We start from the raw sequence: 15299 nt of genomic DNA on the forward strand, positions 1-15299 counted from the left end.
CTGGCTGATCAGCCTGATCCTGGAGTCCTAGTTCCAACCGCACATTTGGCAGATGTTTCTGGGAGATGGAATTGCCTTTGTAATCGTTACCATACTTTTCTCTGATTCATTTTCCTACTTGCTACCAGAAGTTCTCAAAGAATTGTGTCCCTTCATATAGGAATTTCCTCCAAGTTGCAAGGATCTCCCATGCAGTGACATATTCTGTTTTGTTGTTTAAGTACCAGGTAGGTATCTGCAGTGTTATATAGGCTTTCCTGCAGGTTGTATCACAACAATTGTCTATCTACAATCAAGTTCCTGCAAATGGAATGTCTTATTGCTTTTAGATTAACTAGGTATCTGGAGTATGTGAATGAAGTTCAGTCTCTGTTGTACAAAATGTGAAATGGTGCTGTAAACCAGAGGGTCTCTTGCATACCGATAGTAATCTAGTGCTCCATTGTTTCATGGAAAAGCGCTGCAGGTCAGGCAGCATCCAAGGAGCAGGAGAATCGACGTTTCGGGCATGAGCCCTTCTTCAGGAATTTTCAGCTCTGATCTCCAGCATCTGCAGTCCTCACTTTCTCCATTGTTTCATGGCTTAATTATAATGACCTCAACTTAGCTGTCTTTGAGTATTGCTGGGTATGTAAACTCTCCTGAGCTATCTTGAATGTACTTCACTCTGGAGACAACACAGCTCACTGAGCAAACGAACATGCTTTACAAAGTATTTGCCTCTAGCTATTTGCAACACAGCTTCAGTTGGAGAAATGTTCAGTATTGTTCTCTGATGTGCAGAGTTGAGGAAATACACACACAATTGTATAGTATAACTGATGTTAATTTGTAATTTTAAGCATTTTAGAAACTCATTCCTTGAAGATATTCTCTATTTTTGACTTGTTCTTTCTGACATTTCTTTAAGGCTCAACAGGGTTCAGATCCAATGGACTACAATTATCCCCCACCATCTGGAGTGGATAGCTATGGCCAGCCCTACGCACAGGTTGGTAATATATTCAGGAGCAATAAAGAGAACTTAAAGTAAACTGAACCATGGATGTTAAGGAGAGGCATCAGTCACCCACAGGACAGTGGAAGGCACTAAACTCACTATCTTCAAAGACTCAGATAGTAGGAGGCTGTCAAACATAGCGAGTGCTGTATAAGTGTAACTACTTAAAATTGTCATGATAAGCACATGTTCAGGAACAGAAATATTCATTCACCACTAACAGATTAACAACTGAAATCAAAACCTTGGTTATTTGCAGTTTGCTAATTGGCTCACCTCTGCTAAGATGCCTACAGAATCAAAGCTTGTCTTTAAAAGCTATGAGTAAGTGAATGATTGTCCATTTATGCCTGCTAAGTCTTTCTGGACTTTGTTAATGTCCAGATTTTAATGGTTACTTATGATGAATTTGTAAGGTTCTAAGTTTTAAAGTCAGGGCCTGAAAAGAATGCAGTATTTCTGACCACCAAAAAAAAATCCTTTGTCATTTCAAAATTAAGGACAATAGACTTTTTAACTGAAGAGCTGTAAATGTCAGGGTATTTGCATCCAGTTGTTTGTGTCCCCATTTTTAAATTTAATCTTTGAAGCTGTGGAGGGAGGGATTAAATGGAAAAATAACTCACCACAGGATGACTTGGTAAATTATCTTCAAAGCTCACTCAGATGCTCAGTTGGTTAGTTACACAAGGCATTCGTAGAATTGGGAATAGGTTGTCCACATGTTCATAGCAATGTTGTATCTGAAACCTGTAAGATGGAGAAAGCTAACTGAATATTCCATCAGCAATTCTTAATAGAAATGTTAACTACTTGGTAGTAACATTGTGGTGAACAATTTTGACCTTTTTAAGCTTATCTGAACGTTATCTTTTTGAAGTCAGTTGACTTTGTGTACTCAGATGCTCTAGGATTCTTATCATTATCAAAGCTTTCCTAAATCTGATGCAGAGTTAACAGTCTACGGAACTTGAATGTTTCCTGTGTCACCAACTCTGCTTGCAGCCAGCTAGTTGTAATTGGCTTCCAAGTCTTGTTTGTCCTGATGATACTATTTTCCTTCCTATCACATAGCAAAATGTGGACGGATCTTTCCATGATATGGCTATGCTAAAAATTCCTTTGCCACAGTGGTTGAGTTGTTGGTGTAGTGGTAATGTCACTGGACTAGTAATCCAGAGACCCAGATTAACACTTAAGGCAAACTGGTTAAAATCCAACCCACAGCATCTGGTGGAATTAACATTTCTGGAATTAATCTCTGCAGTCAAATTTATAAATATATTAGGAAATTGTTGTAAAAATGCATCTGGTTCACTATTGTCCTTCAGAAGGAAATCTACCATCCTTTCATAGTTTTCTTGCATGTCACTCCAGACCCACACCAATATGACTCTTAACTGCTCTCTGAAATAGCCTAGCAAAGCCACTCTGTTCAGGAGCAACCTAGGATGGATATCAAGTGCTGGCCTTGCCAGGGACACCTGCATCCTGTGAAAAGATAAAGAAAAATATGTTTGGGGGAGGTGCTTGATGCACCGTCCTACCATTCCATAGAAAATTAAATGAGAAAGCAGAATGATGTGATTAATTATCCAATAATCATTTCTGTGCACACATGAAATATTTAGCAGGATTTAGTCTGATTCCTGCTTAAAAAGTGAACTTTAATTGTAACATTTCATATATATTGTTCTACAGTATTTATGTTCATGTCAGCTAATTTGTAGCCCCACTGTGCTATCTCCTTTTCAGTGTTCATGCTTTCAGTATAATTCCAAAAGTGCCCACCATGCCATCTCTATCATAGGTATTGTTGAGCTGTGTGCAGCAGATAATGTGCTATCCCTGACATGAGAATTCCTGTTCCAGAATTTTCTTTCTCCAGTATCAAAGGCATATTTGTGTTGAGGACTTAATAAACTCCCTTGACAAATCGTGTTTAGTTGCTGCATTAAGTCTGATTTCTAATTTGCTGCCAGTTTCTTATTATTTTGTGCTTGAGACATGTACTTATTGACAAAGGAATGATACTACCCAAATTCTTTAAACTACCAGAGGAGGTTTTCCAATCACCCTGGGATACAGTGAACTTTGATTTTAATATTAAACTGTGCCTCCTTGGTACAGAATTCAATGCACTCAACTTAAAAGTGCATAATATACAAAGAGTTCCAGGTGTCATCTTGTCTTAGTTCACCTCCCCGTGAGAGGATAAGCTTAAAAAAGCTGATTTTTGCTACTGAAATGGGTGGATGCTCCACTGGGTGTAGTCACTATTGCCCTTTCCTGAATATTGGTCTGATAATCTTCAAATTTGATTAATATGACAAATTGACTTATCCGGGGGAATCATGATATGTACTGCAAAGCCAAAGCTTGTATCAGTTATGATGGTCCTCAGCCCTGGGATGTGCTAGTATCTTTATTTATGATACACCACAGTATATTACTGTGCATGATATTTCAAGCAGTCTTGACAGCTAATAGCAAAATCAATTCTTAATTTCCTGTAGTGGATGTGGGTGATGGAGCAGTTATTAGGAGAAACCAGACACTTTTTTTTTTGCCAAAAATAAAATGCAATTACAATCACATTAGGGCCTTTTTTATGGACTTGTTGCCAGTTACAGAGCAACGCTGACGAAAACCTGGGAATGGGATGTTGTCCTGGCTTCTCCTCCAAGCAATGTTGCTGGCAAAGATATCCCTGCAAAGGAAGGAGTAAACCTGTAACTTCCATTTGTACCACAATAGTTTTTGTTTTTGTTGAGAATCACAGGACAGTGCCTTGTATGTATTTTATATACAGATATTCTAAAGTGCAGTCTTAATTAGAGTTCTTCTATGTGCACCACACTAACTATGAAATGTGTGCAATCGGCACAGTACTCGCAGGAATACCAGTACTTTCAACAAGACTCTGTGGACCCCAGTCAACCACCACCTGTCACATACCAGGCAGCAGCTACTCTCACAGGTAGGGTGTCAGCGTTCTCTTTCAGAATGAAAGACTGAATTGAGAGGTTGGTGCAATGTTATTCCTTTACTAAACCGCTAAATCAGGTTTAGCCAAAGAAGTAGTAACACAAATGTTGGTAATTTTGCTTCTTGAGAAATGCATAATAAGTTCAGGTTTTTGTAAACTGCAAATGAAAAAAAGCCAACGTGACTATCTCTGTTCATTACATCCATTGAAACTTATCTCAATATTAGCACAAGCCTATTTATGACATTTACCTCATGTTACTGCATTAGCATAAGTAAAAATGCAGCATTGAATGCATTCCAATACCATGAAGTTCTTATACAATTGGGTTTGTGTTTACATGGTTTATAGCAAACTTGCACATTTAACTTTTTCATTGCTTTGCATTGTTGCTGATTGCAGCAATATCGCTCGGATTTCGGGAAGCATACTAGCCATTATATGTGATTGTCCTGTGTCTACTTGTACTTTAGCAAAACATGCCAGGAGAACAATTAGGGAATTATGTCCTTGCAGTGTGCTCTGCGAGATGCGCTGTGTGTAGCGAGCACTTAGATAAATGTAACACCAGATGAGGAACACAGCATTTCTGATTTAAAAAGTATATTAATGTAACAATATTAAAAGATGGTAGCTCAAGTACGCCATATGATAGGTCACTATAATACTCTGCATTAGTATCTTTGGTTCTGATGCACGCATTCATAGTATTCCTGCTTCTGAATCAAGTTTTTAGGATTGCATTAATTGGATTGGAAAGTTGCATACAATGAACAGTGGTTGAGTCCATGTGTTTTGAGATGTTGAGTACATTGTAGTGCAGTATATTGTGAAGCTGAGCCATTGAAATACTATATAGTTGAAAAATGGTTAACCAGTTAAGTGTTGCATGGTTTGTTATCCAAGTCGACAGGCAAAGACTTTCACTCTCAGTTCCATGCTTAGTTTGTGTAGTTGCCTGCAGTTGTTAGATTCAATATTGTGATTGTTTCCCCAAAGTGTTGTTTTTCCAAACATTCGAAATACAAAACTCTTTAATGACAATAACTTCAGCTAGTGCTCTGTAAAATATTGAAAAAGATCGAATGCTTCTGTATTCTGTTGCTGAATGTTAATTCAGAGTTCTAGGATGTTTAGTAAAATGGTTTAGTTAATTTTAGTAACAAGTCTCATACCCGCATTTTGTTTTTTGCTGCACAACTTCTGAACGACTAGCTGAATGTTATGCGAGAAACAGTCTTGATTTGTCTGGCCTTCCATGAATTGGAATAAGCAAGTGAAATATTGGATTGGATATTTAATAAAAATTATAAAATGGTTATCTGCAAATTGTGATTTGTTTGAATTTAAATGTTGCTTTGAATTCAGCAAGCTCAATTATTTTATGTAAAGCTGATCTTTTTATCTACTCTAAGCTGTATTGCACAAAGTAAGAAGTGAGCCCATTAATGAAAAATAACTTTTTTTGTGCAGGTCCTGCTGCGAGTACTTCTGCCAGCACTCCTGTTTCACAGGTTCAGGTATATTCTAGAGGTGCACAAAGCTATCAGCAGAGTGCTCAGGTAAGGTTATTTTGAAGTTTGTTTTTCAGAGACTGTCTTACTGTGCCTCTACTGTTCAGTCTCGGTAGATAAAGGTAGCTTTTGGTGTTAAGAACCTCCAAAAGACTTTTCATAAGCTAATGACATCAAAGATTTCTAGTATTTCTCTAGCTTGGTAAATCTGCCACATCCATGCATTGCCTTTTTGTTTACAACTATTTTGTCTCCTGTGACTTCAGACAGTTTGCTGTTTCTGCTGTTATGATGTAGGAATGGAGTATAGGCATTGCTATCACTGCGTCCATGATTCTCAACTGAACACATTTTAAGGAATGTTTATATAAAATGTTCTTTCTCTGCTTTTTTCCACACATCACATTTCAAAAAATAAAGATTTTGAAGTGGAAGAAAAGATGTTTTCAAATCACAAAATTTGATCAGAATCTAATTCCAACATCTATTTTGTACATTGAACCAGTGATCATTGCAGAGATCCCGTAAGAAGTAATAATCATTGTTTGTGTTAAGGAACTTTAATTTCTTTCTTAAAGCTGGGGAGAGTCATACGTAAAATTGAAGTGGAATTAATCTCAGGTGCCTCCACATGTTTTCTGATTCCTAATGCTTTGCAGACAGTACCTCTGATCTATTGTCATGTTTTGTTATTATACTTCATTGTTTTATACTTAATAGGATGTCTATTAAACGTTGAAGTGTTTGAAATGTGATTTTAATGTGTAGTTGAAAAAGGCTTGTTTTGTACTCTGCAGGTAGATGATGGGCAGCCATCAACATCTGGTCAACAGGCTACAGATTCAAGTGCTGCTTCATCAGACTCTAAATTGTGTAAGTAAACAATTTAAAGTATTTTAATAAAATGTGCTTCTGGTTTCCAATTCCTCATATGCTAACTGTCAGTCAGTTAATACTTTGGTATCCAGTGAGCTCAGTACCTTTCTGCTCATGTGCCATGAATTCCTAAGCATAAATTTTACTATTTTTACACGTTACAGCTGCACCTGATGTTTCTAATTACCAGTACGATGATGCATCTGGATTTTACTATGATCAGCAGACTGGGCTTTACTATGATCCTGCCTCCCAGGTAAGAACTGAAACACTTTCTGCTATACAAAATAGGATCATTTGAAAAGACACTGTCTCAAAGCACTATTTTTCAAATAATTATGAACAAATCAATCAATTTTCACACAGCAATTCTCTGAAACATCAGATGAAGTAAACAAATAATCCTCATATCTCCAATTATTTGTGAGCCCTTGAGTGTCATGTTTCAGTTCGTTGATTCTAAATGCCAAACTTCTGTCATTCGTGCTTCAGAAGCAATCACTGCATAGTTGGGGTCCAAGAGCAGCAGCAAATGCTGGTAGATTATAGAGTTGCACTGATTTTTGTTTTCCCCCTCACTTTTTTTTCAGTACTACTACAATACACAAACTCAACAGTATTTATATTGGGATGGAGTAAAACAGAAGTACCTGCCTGCTTCAGAATATACTGCACAGCAAAATGCGGCTGGCAGTGCAGCTAATAAAGATAGTAAAGAGAAAAAAGAGAAACCAAAGAGCAAAACAGCACAGCAGGTAACAAAAAAAAACTGTACAGCGGTATTGATATTGTATAATAATTTTAAAGTCTCTTTAATCTACCTTTTTAATGTGTTCTTCAAAGAAACTTAAGAAATAGGAGTAGTAGGTCATTCTGCTCTTCAAGCTTGTTCTGCTATTCTATATGACCATGTCTGATTGTCCAACTCAGTACCTGGTTCCTGTTTTCTCCCATACAGTTTAGTGCTTCTAGCCTTAAGAACCATATGTAACTTCTTGAAAACATTCAATGTTTTGGTCTCAACGCCATTCTGTGGCAGAGAATTCCACAGGTTCACCTGAATGAAGAAGTTTTTCCTCATCCTAGTCCTAGATGAACTACCCTGTATCCTTAGACTGTGACACCTGGTTCTAGACTCCCTATCTTTCCAGCAGCACTTATCCTGTCCAGTCCTATTGGAATGTTAGGTCTCTGAGATTCCACTCCAGATGTGTTTCTTTGCTCAGTAGTAAATCTATGGAATTCTTTACCACAGAGGGCTGTTGAAGCTGGGATATTAATTATCTTCAAGGCTGTGAAAATTTTTCAGTCAGTAATAGAACCAAGAGTTATGGAAAAAGGCAGGAAAGTAGACTTCAGGGTTATCACATCAGCCATGATCTCGTTGAATGGCTGAGTTGACTGGATGGGCTGAAAGGCCTAGTTCTCAATTTGTATGGCCTTTTGTTATCTTATTTGCTTTTGGTATCAATTCAGACCAAGACTTGGCCATTTTTTTAATATAAACTTAATAATGATCTGCCTTGGGCTTGATCACTTTTCTCTCAGAATTAACCAATTCTTTTAACTTTGTGGTATGGTGAGTATATAAAATAGAGTATCAATATTTTTCTTTTGCTCTTGCATTATCTTTTACTGAGTTGGAGTTTGTGTTGATTTTGCAGGTACAAAAATAATTGGCTATCCCATTTGCCTATTGCTCAGCACTAATTGTTGGTTAACTCTGAATCAGTTCACATGCCGTATGATTATGCATGTTTCAGGGCCATATGCACTTTGATGTGGAAAAGAGTTGCTAATTCAGTAATGTTTTCTTAGATTGCCAAAGATATGGAGCGATGGGCTAAGAGTTTGAACAAACAGAAAGAAAACTTCAAAACCAGCTTCCAACCCATTGGAGGGCTTAAAGAGGATGAGCGGAAGGAGTCTGCTGCTGCAGATGCTGGCTTTGCATTGTTTGAGAAAAAAGTGTGTTTATTTTTTAAAAGCTTTTTTAAGTGTGTGCTTGTTAAGTGGGAAATTTTGCAGAAGTATATGTCACTCTCAATAACCAAGTGTTTTGTTATCCTATTTTTAGCAGGGCATTTCAACAGAGCGATCACCAACTGTTGAAGTCTTAAGGAGGTCTTCAGCACCAGATGAGGATGACTATATGCTTAAGGTTAGAATGCATAAGTTTGTAGTATACATAATGGTCCCCAATTGCTGTAACTGATTCCTTTGCTTTTGCAGCATCTGTTCTCAATATTTTATTTTTGTTGCAAACTTTAGGTATAATCTATGTTGGAAATTAGGGGAATCTGGTTATTGAGGGCAAAAAAACATTCTTCAAGTAGGACAACAGTTTCAATATGAGAGTGTGGCAGTTTTGATTATTTTAATGCTTTCTGAGGGGTTAGCAGTTTCATTGGAATACAGGATTATTCTGAAACCTCTTGAGCTGAATGTGTTTTTTGTCTTGTAAAGCATCCAAGAACATACGATTTACTGTAGGAAGTTAAATTAGCTGTTGGTTATTGGATTCCAACAGTGTCTGAAATCTTTTGATTTGATCTCTCTGTATCACATGTACTAAGATACACTGAAAAGTATTGTTTTGTGCACTACCTAGACACACAAGTGTCATACTTAAGTACATCAGGGTAATAAAACAGAATGTAGAATATAGTGTTGCAGCTACAGAGAAGGTGCTGAGAAAGATCAATTCTAATATGAGAGGTCCATTTGTAAGTCTACTAACAATTGGGGTGCTGCTGTTCTTGAATCTAGTGATGCATGTTTTCAAACTTCTGCATCTTCTGCCCAATAGAAAAGGGTGGAAGAGAGTATAACCGGAGTTTGAAGGATCTTTGGCTGCTTTCCCAAGGCAGCAGGAATGTATAAACAGACTCAGTGGAAGAAAGGCTAGCTTTTCTGATGGACTGGGCTACGTTCACAACTCTAATTTCTTGCAGTCTTGGGCAGACCATTTGCTATACCAAACTGTGATGCATCCAGATAGGATGCTTTTAGTGGCCCATCTATAAAAATGGGTAAGAGTCATTGTGGATGTGCCGACTTAATTTCACCTTCTGAGGAAGTAGAGACATTGGTGTTCTTTCTTAGCATCGACGTGGATGGACCTGGACAGATTGGTGATATTTACTCCTTGGAACTTGAAGCTTTCGACCACCTCCACCTCAGCACTGTTGATATAGACATGAGCATGTTCTCTATTCCTCTTCCTGAAATCAATGACCATCTCCTTCATTTTGCTGGCATTGAAGGAGAGGTTGTTGTCTTTACACTATGCTACATAGAGTCATAGAGATGTACAGCACAGAAACAAACCCTTCGGTCCAACTCATCCGTACCAACCAGATATCCCAACCCAATCTAGTCCCACCTTCCAGCACCCAGCCCATATCCTCCAAACACTTCCTATTCATATACTCATCCAGATACCTTTTTAAATGTTGCCATTGTACCAGTCTCCATCACTTCCTGTGGCAGCCCATTCCCCACACACACCACCCTCTGTATGAAAACGTTGTTCCATAGGTGTCTCTTATATCTTTCCCCCCTCACCCTAAACCCATGCCATCTAGTTCTGGACTAGAAATTGACCTTGCAAACTTACCCTATCCATGCCCCTCATGATTTTATAAACCTCCTATAAGGTCACCCCTTGGCCTTCAACACTCCAGGGAAAACAGCCCCAGCCTATTTAATCTCTCCCTGTAGCTCAAATCCTCCAGCCCTAGCGACATACTTGCAAATTTTTCCTGAACCCTTTCAAGTTTCAAGACATCTCTCTGATAGGAAGGAGACCAGAATTGCACGCAATATTCCAACAGTGGCCTTACCAATGTCCTGTATGCCTGCAACATGACCTCCCAACTCCTATACTCAATACTCTGTCCAATAAAGGAAAGCATACCAAACACCACCTTCACAATCCTATCTAACAGCGATTCCACTTTCAAGGAGCTATGAACCTGCATGCCAAGACCTATGTTCAGCAACACACTCTAGGACCTTAACATTAAGTGTATATGTCCTGCTAAGATTTGCTTTCCAGAAATCCAGCACCTTGCATTTATCTAAACTAAACTCCATCTGCTACTCCTCAGCCCATTGGCTCATCTGATCAAGATCCTGTAGTAATCTGAGGTAGCCTTTTTTGCTGTCCATAACACCTCAATTTTGGTGTCATCTGCAAACTTACTAACTGTACCTCTTATGCTCGCATCCAAATCATTTATGTAAATGACAAAAAATATAGGACCCAGTACCGATCCTTTGGCACTCCACTGGTCTCAGGCCTCCAGTCTGAAAAGCAGTCCTCCTCCACCACCACCCTCTGTCTCCTATCTTTTGAGCCAGTTCTGTATGCAAAAGGCTAGCTCTCCCTGTATTCCATGAGCTCTGTCTTTGCTAACCAGTCTCATGGGGAACCTTGTTGAATGCCTTACTGAAGTCCATATAGATCGCATCCATCGCCCTGACCTCATCAATCCTCTTTGTTATTTCTTCAAAAAACTCAATCAAGTTTGTGAGACGTGATATCCCATGCACCAAGCCATGTTGACTATACCTAATCAGTCCTTGCCTTCCCAAATAATGTACATCCTGTCCCTCTGGATTCCCTCCAACAACTTGCCCACCACTGATGTCAAGTTCACTAGTCTGTAAGTTCCCTCGCTCGTCCTTACCTCCTTTCTTGAATAGTGGCGGTGTGGGTTCCACTGATCCATTTTGTCAAAGGTTCTGAAAGGGTTCACATGGAGCTCCTCTTAGACTGATGATGACATCCAAGTTTGGAGTGGAAAAAGGGAGAATTTCAAAGGATTTCATATAGTTCAGATCTAGAGTCATAACTCATCTCACCGGCGTGGTCATAGTGCTATCGTCTTCATGTAACAGCTACCTGAAATCATACTGTGATCTACACTATGGGAAGATAAGGGCTTCTTCCTGTTAAGATTTACTATTAATTTATCACTGGAAAGCAAATAGCCCTTTTGGTCCAGTCTCGAGGCAATGACAATGGTGGCAGTATCTAAGTCTGGACTTGTAAAAAGAAGTAAGATGTCCCAGAACTGATTTGCAGTCTGCTGTTGAATGGTGTGGATGAAGCTGCAGAAGCAAATGAACTTGATTGGTTTAATGCACATTGAATTAACTGGAAGGCTTTTTTGCACCTTTGTCGGTGTTGACATTCCAGTCATTAATGATGTCTGGTATGATACAATTGAAAGTTATTTGAATAGGAGATAGTGAGGACTGCAGATGCTGGAGAGCTCAAGAGTTGATAAAGTATGGCACTAGAAAAAGCACACCAGGTCAGGCAGCATCCGAGGAGCAGGAGAGTCGCAGGACCAAAGTTATTTGAATGCTCATTGTTCATTTATTGCAAGATGTCTCCATGCTAGTAAAAACAAAAGTATGTTAAATTGAATTGATCATTTGAGCACTTGCCATAAAATACCATTTTAATGAAACCAGATTTTAAAGGATCTTTTCTCAGTGTTTGAGCAAACTATTGCTTCTGCTTTAATTCAGAGAAAAACAAGCCCACAACAAGGTCTTGTGGCGGCTTACAGTGGAGAAAGTGATACTGAAGAAGAACAGGAAAAAGCAGAGGATGGAGAGGAGAAGCTGACAGATTGGAAGAAAATGGCCTGCCTTTTGTGTAGAAGACAATTTCCTAGTAAAGAAACACTCATCAGACATCAGCAACTCTCTGAACTGCACAAGGTATCCTAGATCTTTCAAAGACAAACTGGGTGCATGAGATACTTCAAAAGCATCATCTAAAATAGTGTTATTTTATTTATTTACTTGTTTCTCACCAACAAAGCAAAATCTAGAAATTCACAGAAGAGCAAAAATGACAGATACAGAACTCGAAGCTCTAGAGAAGACAGAACGAGAGGTATGTTTTCCGTAATGAGAAGTACAAATTTGTCGAATTCTCTTGATAGTAATTTACTGTTGCTACATGTTAACCTTTTCAATAGATGAAATACAGAGACCGAGCAGCAGAGAGGAGAGAAAAATATGGAATCCCAGAACCTCCAGAGCCCAAGAGGAAAAAGTTCTTTGCACCACAAGTTGTGTAAGAAATCTTTGCCCCTTTTTATATATTATGCCATTTTGTTTCTTTTCCAAGTCACTTTATATTGTATATAATCTCCTGAAGAGTAGCATGTTGGTTACTTGTAATTCTTGCCAGAAAATGATATATTTTTCCCTTCCCATAACACATTCTCCCTCCCATAACTTTGGGTAGGTATCTGCTAGCTTCCCCCTTTGCTCTTGTCTCTGTTGTTGAGAGAATCAAGATACCATTTCTGGTCATCTTTTTTCTCATTGTTTGTTGGACCATCTGTATTGCACTCTTGAGGTCATTATGGTTTTACAGATGTAGAAGTTGATGCCATGGGGATCAAATCTGTTTTTTCATTCCTGCAGTTGTAGTATTTGATGTAGGTGCATCAGTGTGCAACACAACTATATTGCTGCATTTTTTTTCTTTATTGAATTCTTCCTTCATTGTGACTAGTTGGTGCTGCTTCCCACAGTTGAATGGTATCTCTAAATTCCTAACTTCCCTTGTGCCATATTAAAATACAGTGTTGATATTTTAGTATCTTAATAAATAGCAGTATTAACAATCAAATTAAATTGAGTTTTCTTTCCCTCCAACTATATCCATTTTGTTTTTTGGCAGTGATTTTGAGCAGCCAACTAAAGATGGCATTGGTAGCGATAATATTGGAAGCCGAATGTTACAAGCCATGGGTTGGAAAGAAGGTTCAGGACTTGGTAGAAACCAACAAGGCATAACTGCTCCAATTGAGGTATGTCCAAATTCTGAGAAGATTTGTAGCTCAGGTGCTCGATGTTGTGGTTCTGTTCGCCGAGCTGGGAATTTGTGTTGCAGATGTTTAGTCCCTGTCTAGGTGACATCCTCAGTGCAAATGCCGGAGGAAAGATCACAGATCACAAGCGCTTCACAGGAGGCTCCCAAACACTGAGGATGTCACCTAGACAGGGGATGAAACATCTGAGGTATGTCATTGGATACCCTCAGTGGGAACAGGAGGCACATAAGTCCTGTATTTAATCGTCACTAATCATTTTGTCAAATGTTCTGTGGGAACAACAGGATGGTATATAGAAATCCTAATCGTTCAAAATGGCACTTGAGGTGGTACAGTATCTTGGATTCCAAAGCAAATGCGCAATGACGTTGATAGAATGTAGGTTTGCAGATATTTTTGTGACTAGCTGCTGATCTTGAATGTTTGTGGAGAAATAGTGAAGAGAGGCGAGTCATTTATATTTTGCAAGACTATTTCACAATTTCGCAGGTCTATAGAAAAGCTGTTCTTTCATGGAGACTGGTTGACGACGGAAAACACAAGTGACAATTTTTCTTTAAAATTCTTGAACCAGTTAATTTTTGGGGGGAATCTGCACAAAATGCAAAGTTACATTCATTTTGAACTACACACTGCTAAAAGAAAGACCTTGGTCCTTTTTTAACAGGCACAATTAAGAATGAAAGGAGCTGGACTTGGAACACGCGGGAGCTCTTACGGTGTCAACACGGCAGATACCTATAAAGATGCTGTTCGAAAAGCCATGTTTGCCAGATTCTCAGAAATGGAATAATGTTCCTTGTGTTGTAAATATTGTAAATAATTGTTTGGTTCTGCCAATGTCTGTGCATCTTTTTTTTTCACTTTTCTTGCTTTGGTTAAATTTGTAAGTTTAACAATAACAGCCACATTTTAACTCTCTTTTAAATTATGACCTTGTAAAACTGGAGGGTTACAGTGGGTGTGTGATACAAGCAAAAGATTTGTGTGGAATTTGCTATAAAACTAGCAACATGTACATTCTGTATTATAGTCAACACCTTTTTTGTACAGATTCTGGGAAGGAGTTGCAAACCGGATTATTTCAAAGCATTGTTCTTTTCTTCTTTCCTTTATTCCCTCAATAAACAAACTCCTTGGTGCTAATAAATTTAGATTATTTGAACGTTCTTGAAAATAAGAGCAATAGAAAATCGTAGGAGGTTGATGTCTTGTCCCAGAAGTCATTTGATTAACTTCATTAAGCTGGTAAACCTACTCAAATAAGTTGCTGACCTAAAATGTAACAGGGCAACCTTTTAAACTACAGAAAACCTGAACACTAAAAGTTTTGAACTGGATTAACTGAAGTGGAGCACAGTATAAAATACTGAATGATTGATTACTTCCAAGTATTAGAAAAATATGACCGATCCTAGAGATGTACAGCATGTTCAATCCAACTTGCCCATCCCAACCAGGTATCCTAACCTAAGCTAGTCCCATTTGCCAGCACTTGGCCCATATCCCTTTTAAACCCTTCCTATTCACATACCTATCCAGATGCCATTTGAATGCTGTAATTTAAACCAGCCTCCATCACTTCCTTGTGTGCTATACACTCACCACTGTGTGGAAAAAGTTGCCCCTTAGGTCTGTTTTGTAGCTTCCCCTCTCACCCTAAACCTATGCCCTCTAGTTCTGGATTCCAGCCCCCCCCCACCTCTTACAGAAATAGGGTCTATATTTACCCTGTCCATGCCCCACAGGATTTTATAAACCTCTATAACGGTCCAGGGACAATATAATGCTCTGATGCTCCAGGGACAATAGCCCCAGCTTATTCAACCTCTCCCTATAGCTCGAATTGTCCAACCCTGGCAACATCCTTGTTAATCTTTTCTGAACCCTTTTCCAGTTTCACAACATTTCTCTGATAGGAAGGAGGCCAGAATTGCATGCAATATTCCAGCAATGGCCTAACCAATGTCCTATATAGCTGCAACATGACTTCCCAACTCCTGTACTCAATGCTGTGACCAAAAAAGGAAAGCATTCCAAACGCCACTTTC

The 15299-nt window shown here is 38.7% G+C and overlaps 1 protein-coding gene across 4 annotated transcripts in view; it reads left to right on the forward strand.

Annotated features, from left to right (window-relative positions):
* Positions 1-14398, forward strand: part of LOC140483628 (RNA-binding protein 5-like) — a 56830-nt gene extending 42432 nt beyond the window's left edge. For 3 of the 4 annotated variants that reach the window (XM_072581925.1, XM_072581924.1, XM_072581926.1), the window contains exons 13-25: positions 911-991; positions 3890-3980; positions 5463-5551; positions 6301-6376; positions 6544-6635; positions 6970-7134; positions 8198-8347; positions 8457-8540; positions 11924-12118; positions 12222-12296; positions 12382-12479; positions 13095-13224; positions 13916-14398. In XM_072581925.1, the coding sequence (XP_072438026.1) occupies positions 911-991; positions 3890-3980; positions 5463-5551; positions 6301-6376; positions 6544-6635; positions 6970-7134; positions 8198-8347; positions 8457-8540; positions 11924-12118; positions 12222-12296; positions 12382-12479; positions 13095-13224; positions 13916-14041 (1452 nt within the window). In that variant the 3' untranslated portion in view covers positions 14042-14398. The remainder of the gene's footprint in view (positions 1-910; positions 992-3889; positions 3981-5462; positions 5552-6300; positions 6377-6543; positions 6636-6969; positions 7135-8197; positions 8348-8456; positions 8541-11923; positions 12119-12221; positions 12297-12381; positions 12480-13094; positions 13225-13915) is intronic. The other variant, XM_072581927.1, reaches the window with a different exon arrangement.
* Positions 14399-15299: the final 901 nt, after the last annotated feature.

The sequence above is a fragment of the Chiloscyllium punctatum genome, chromosome 12 (genome assembly GCF_047496795.1).
Source record: "Chiloscyllium punctatum isolate Juve2018m chromosome 12, sChiPun1.3, whole genome shotgun sequence".
Taxonomy (NCBI): domain Eukaryota; kingdom Metazoa; phylum Chordata; class Chondrichthyes; order Orectolobiformes; family Hemiscylliidae; genus Chiloscyllium; species Chiloscyllium punctatum.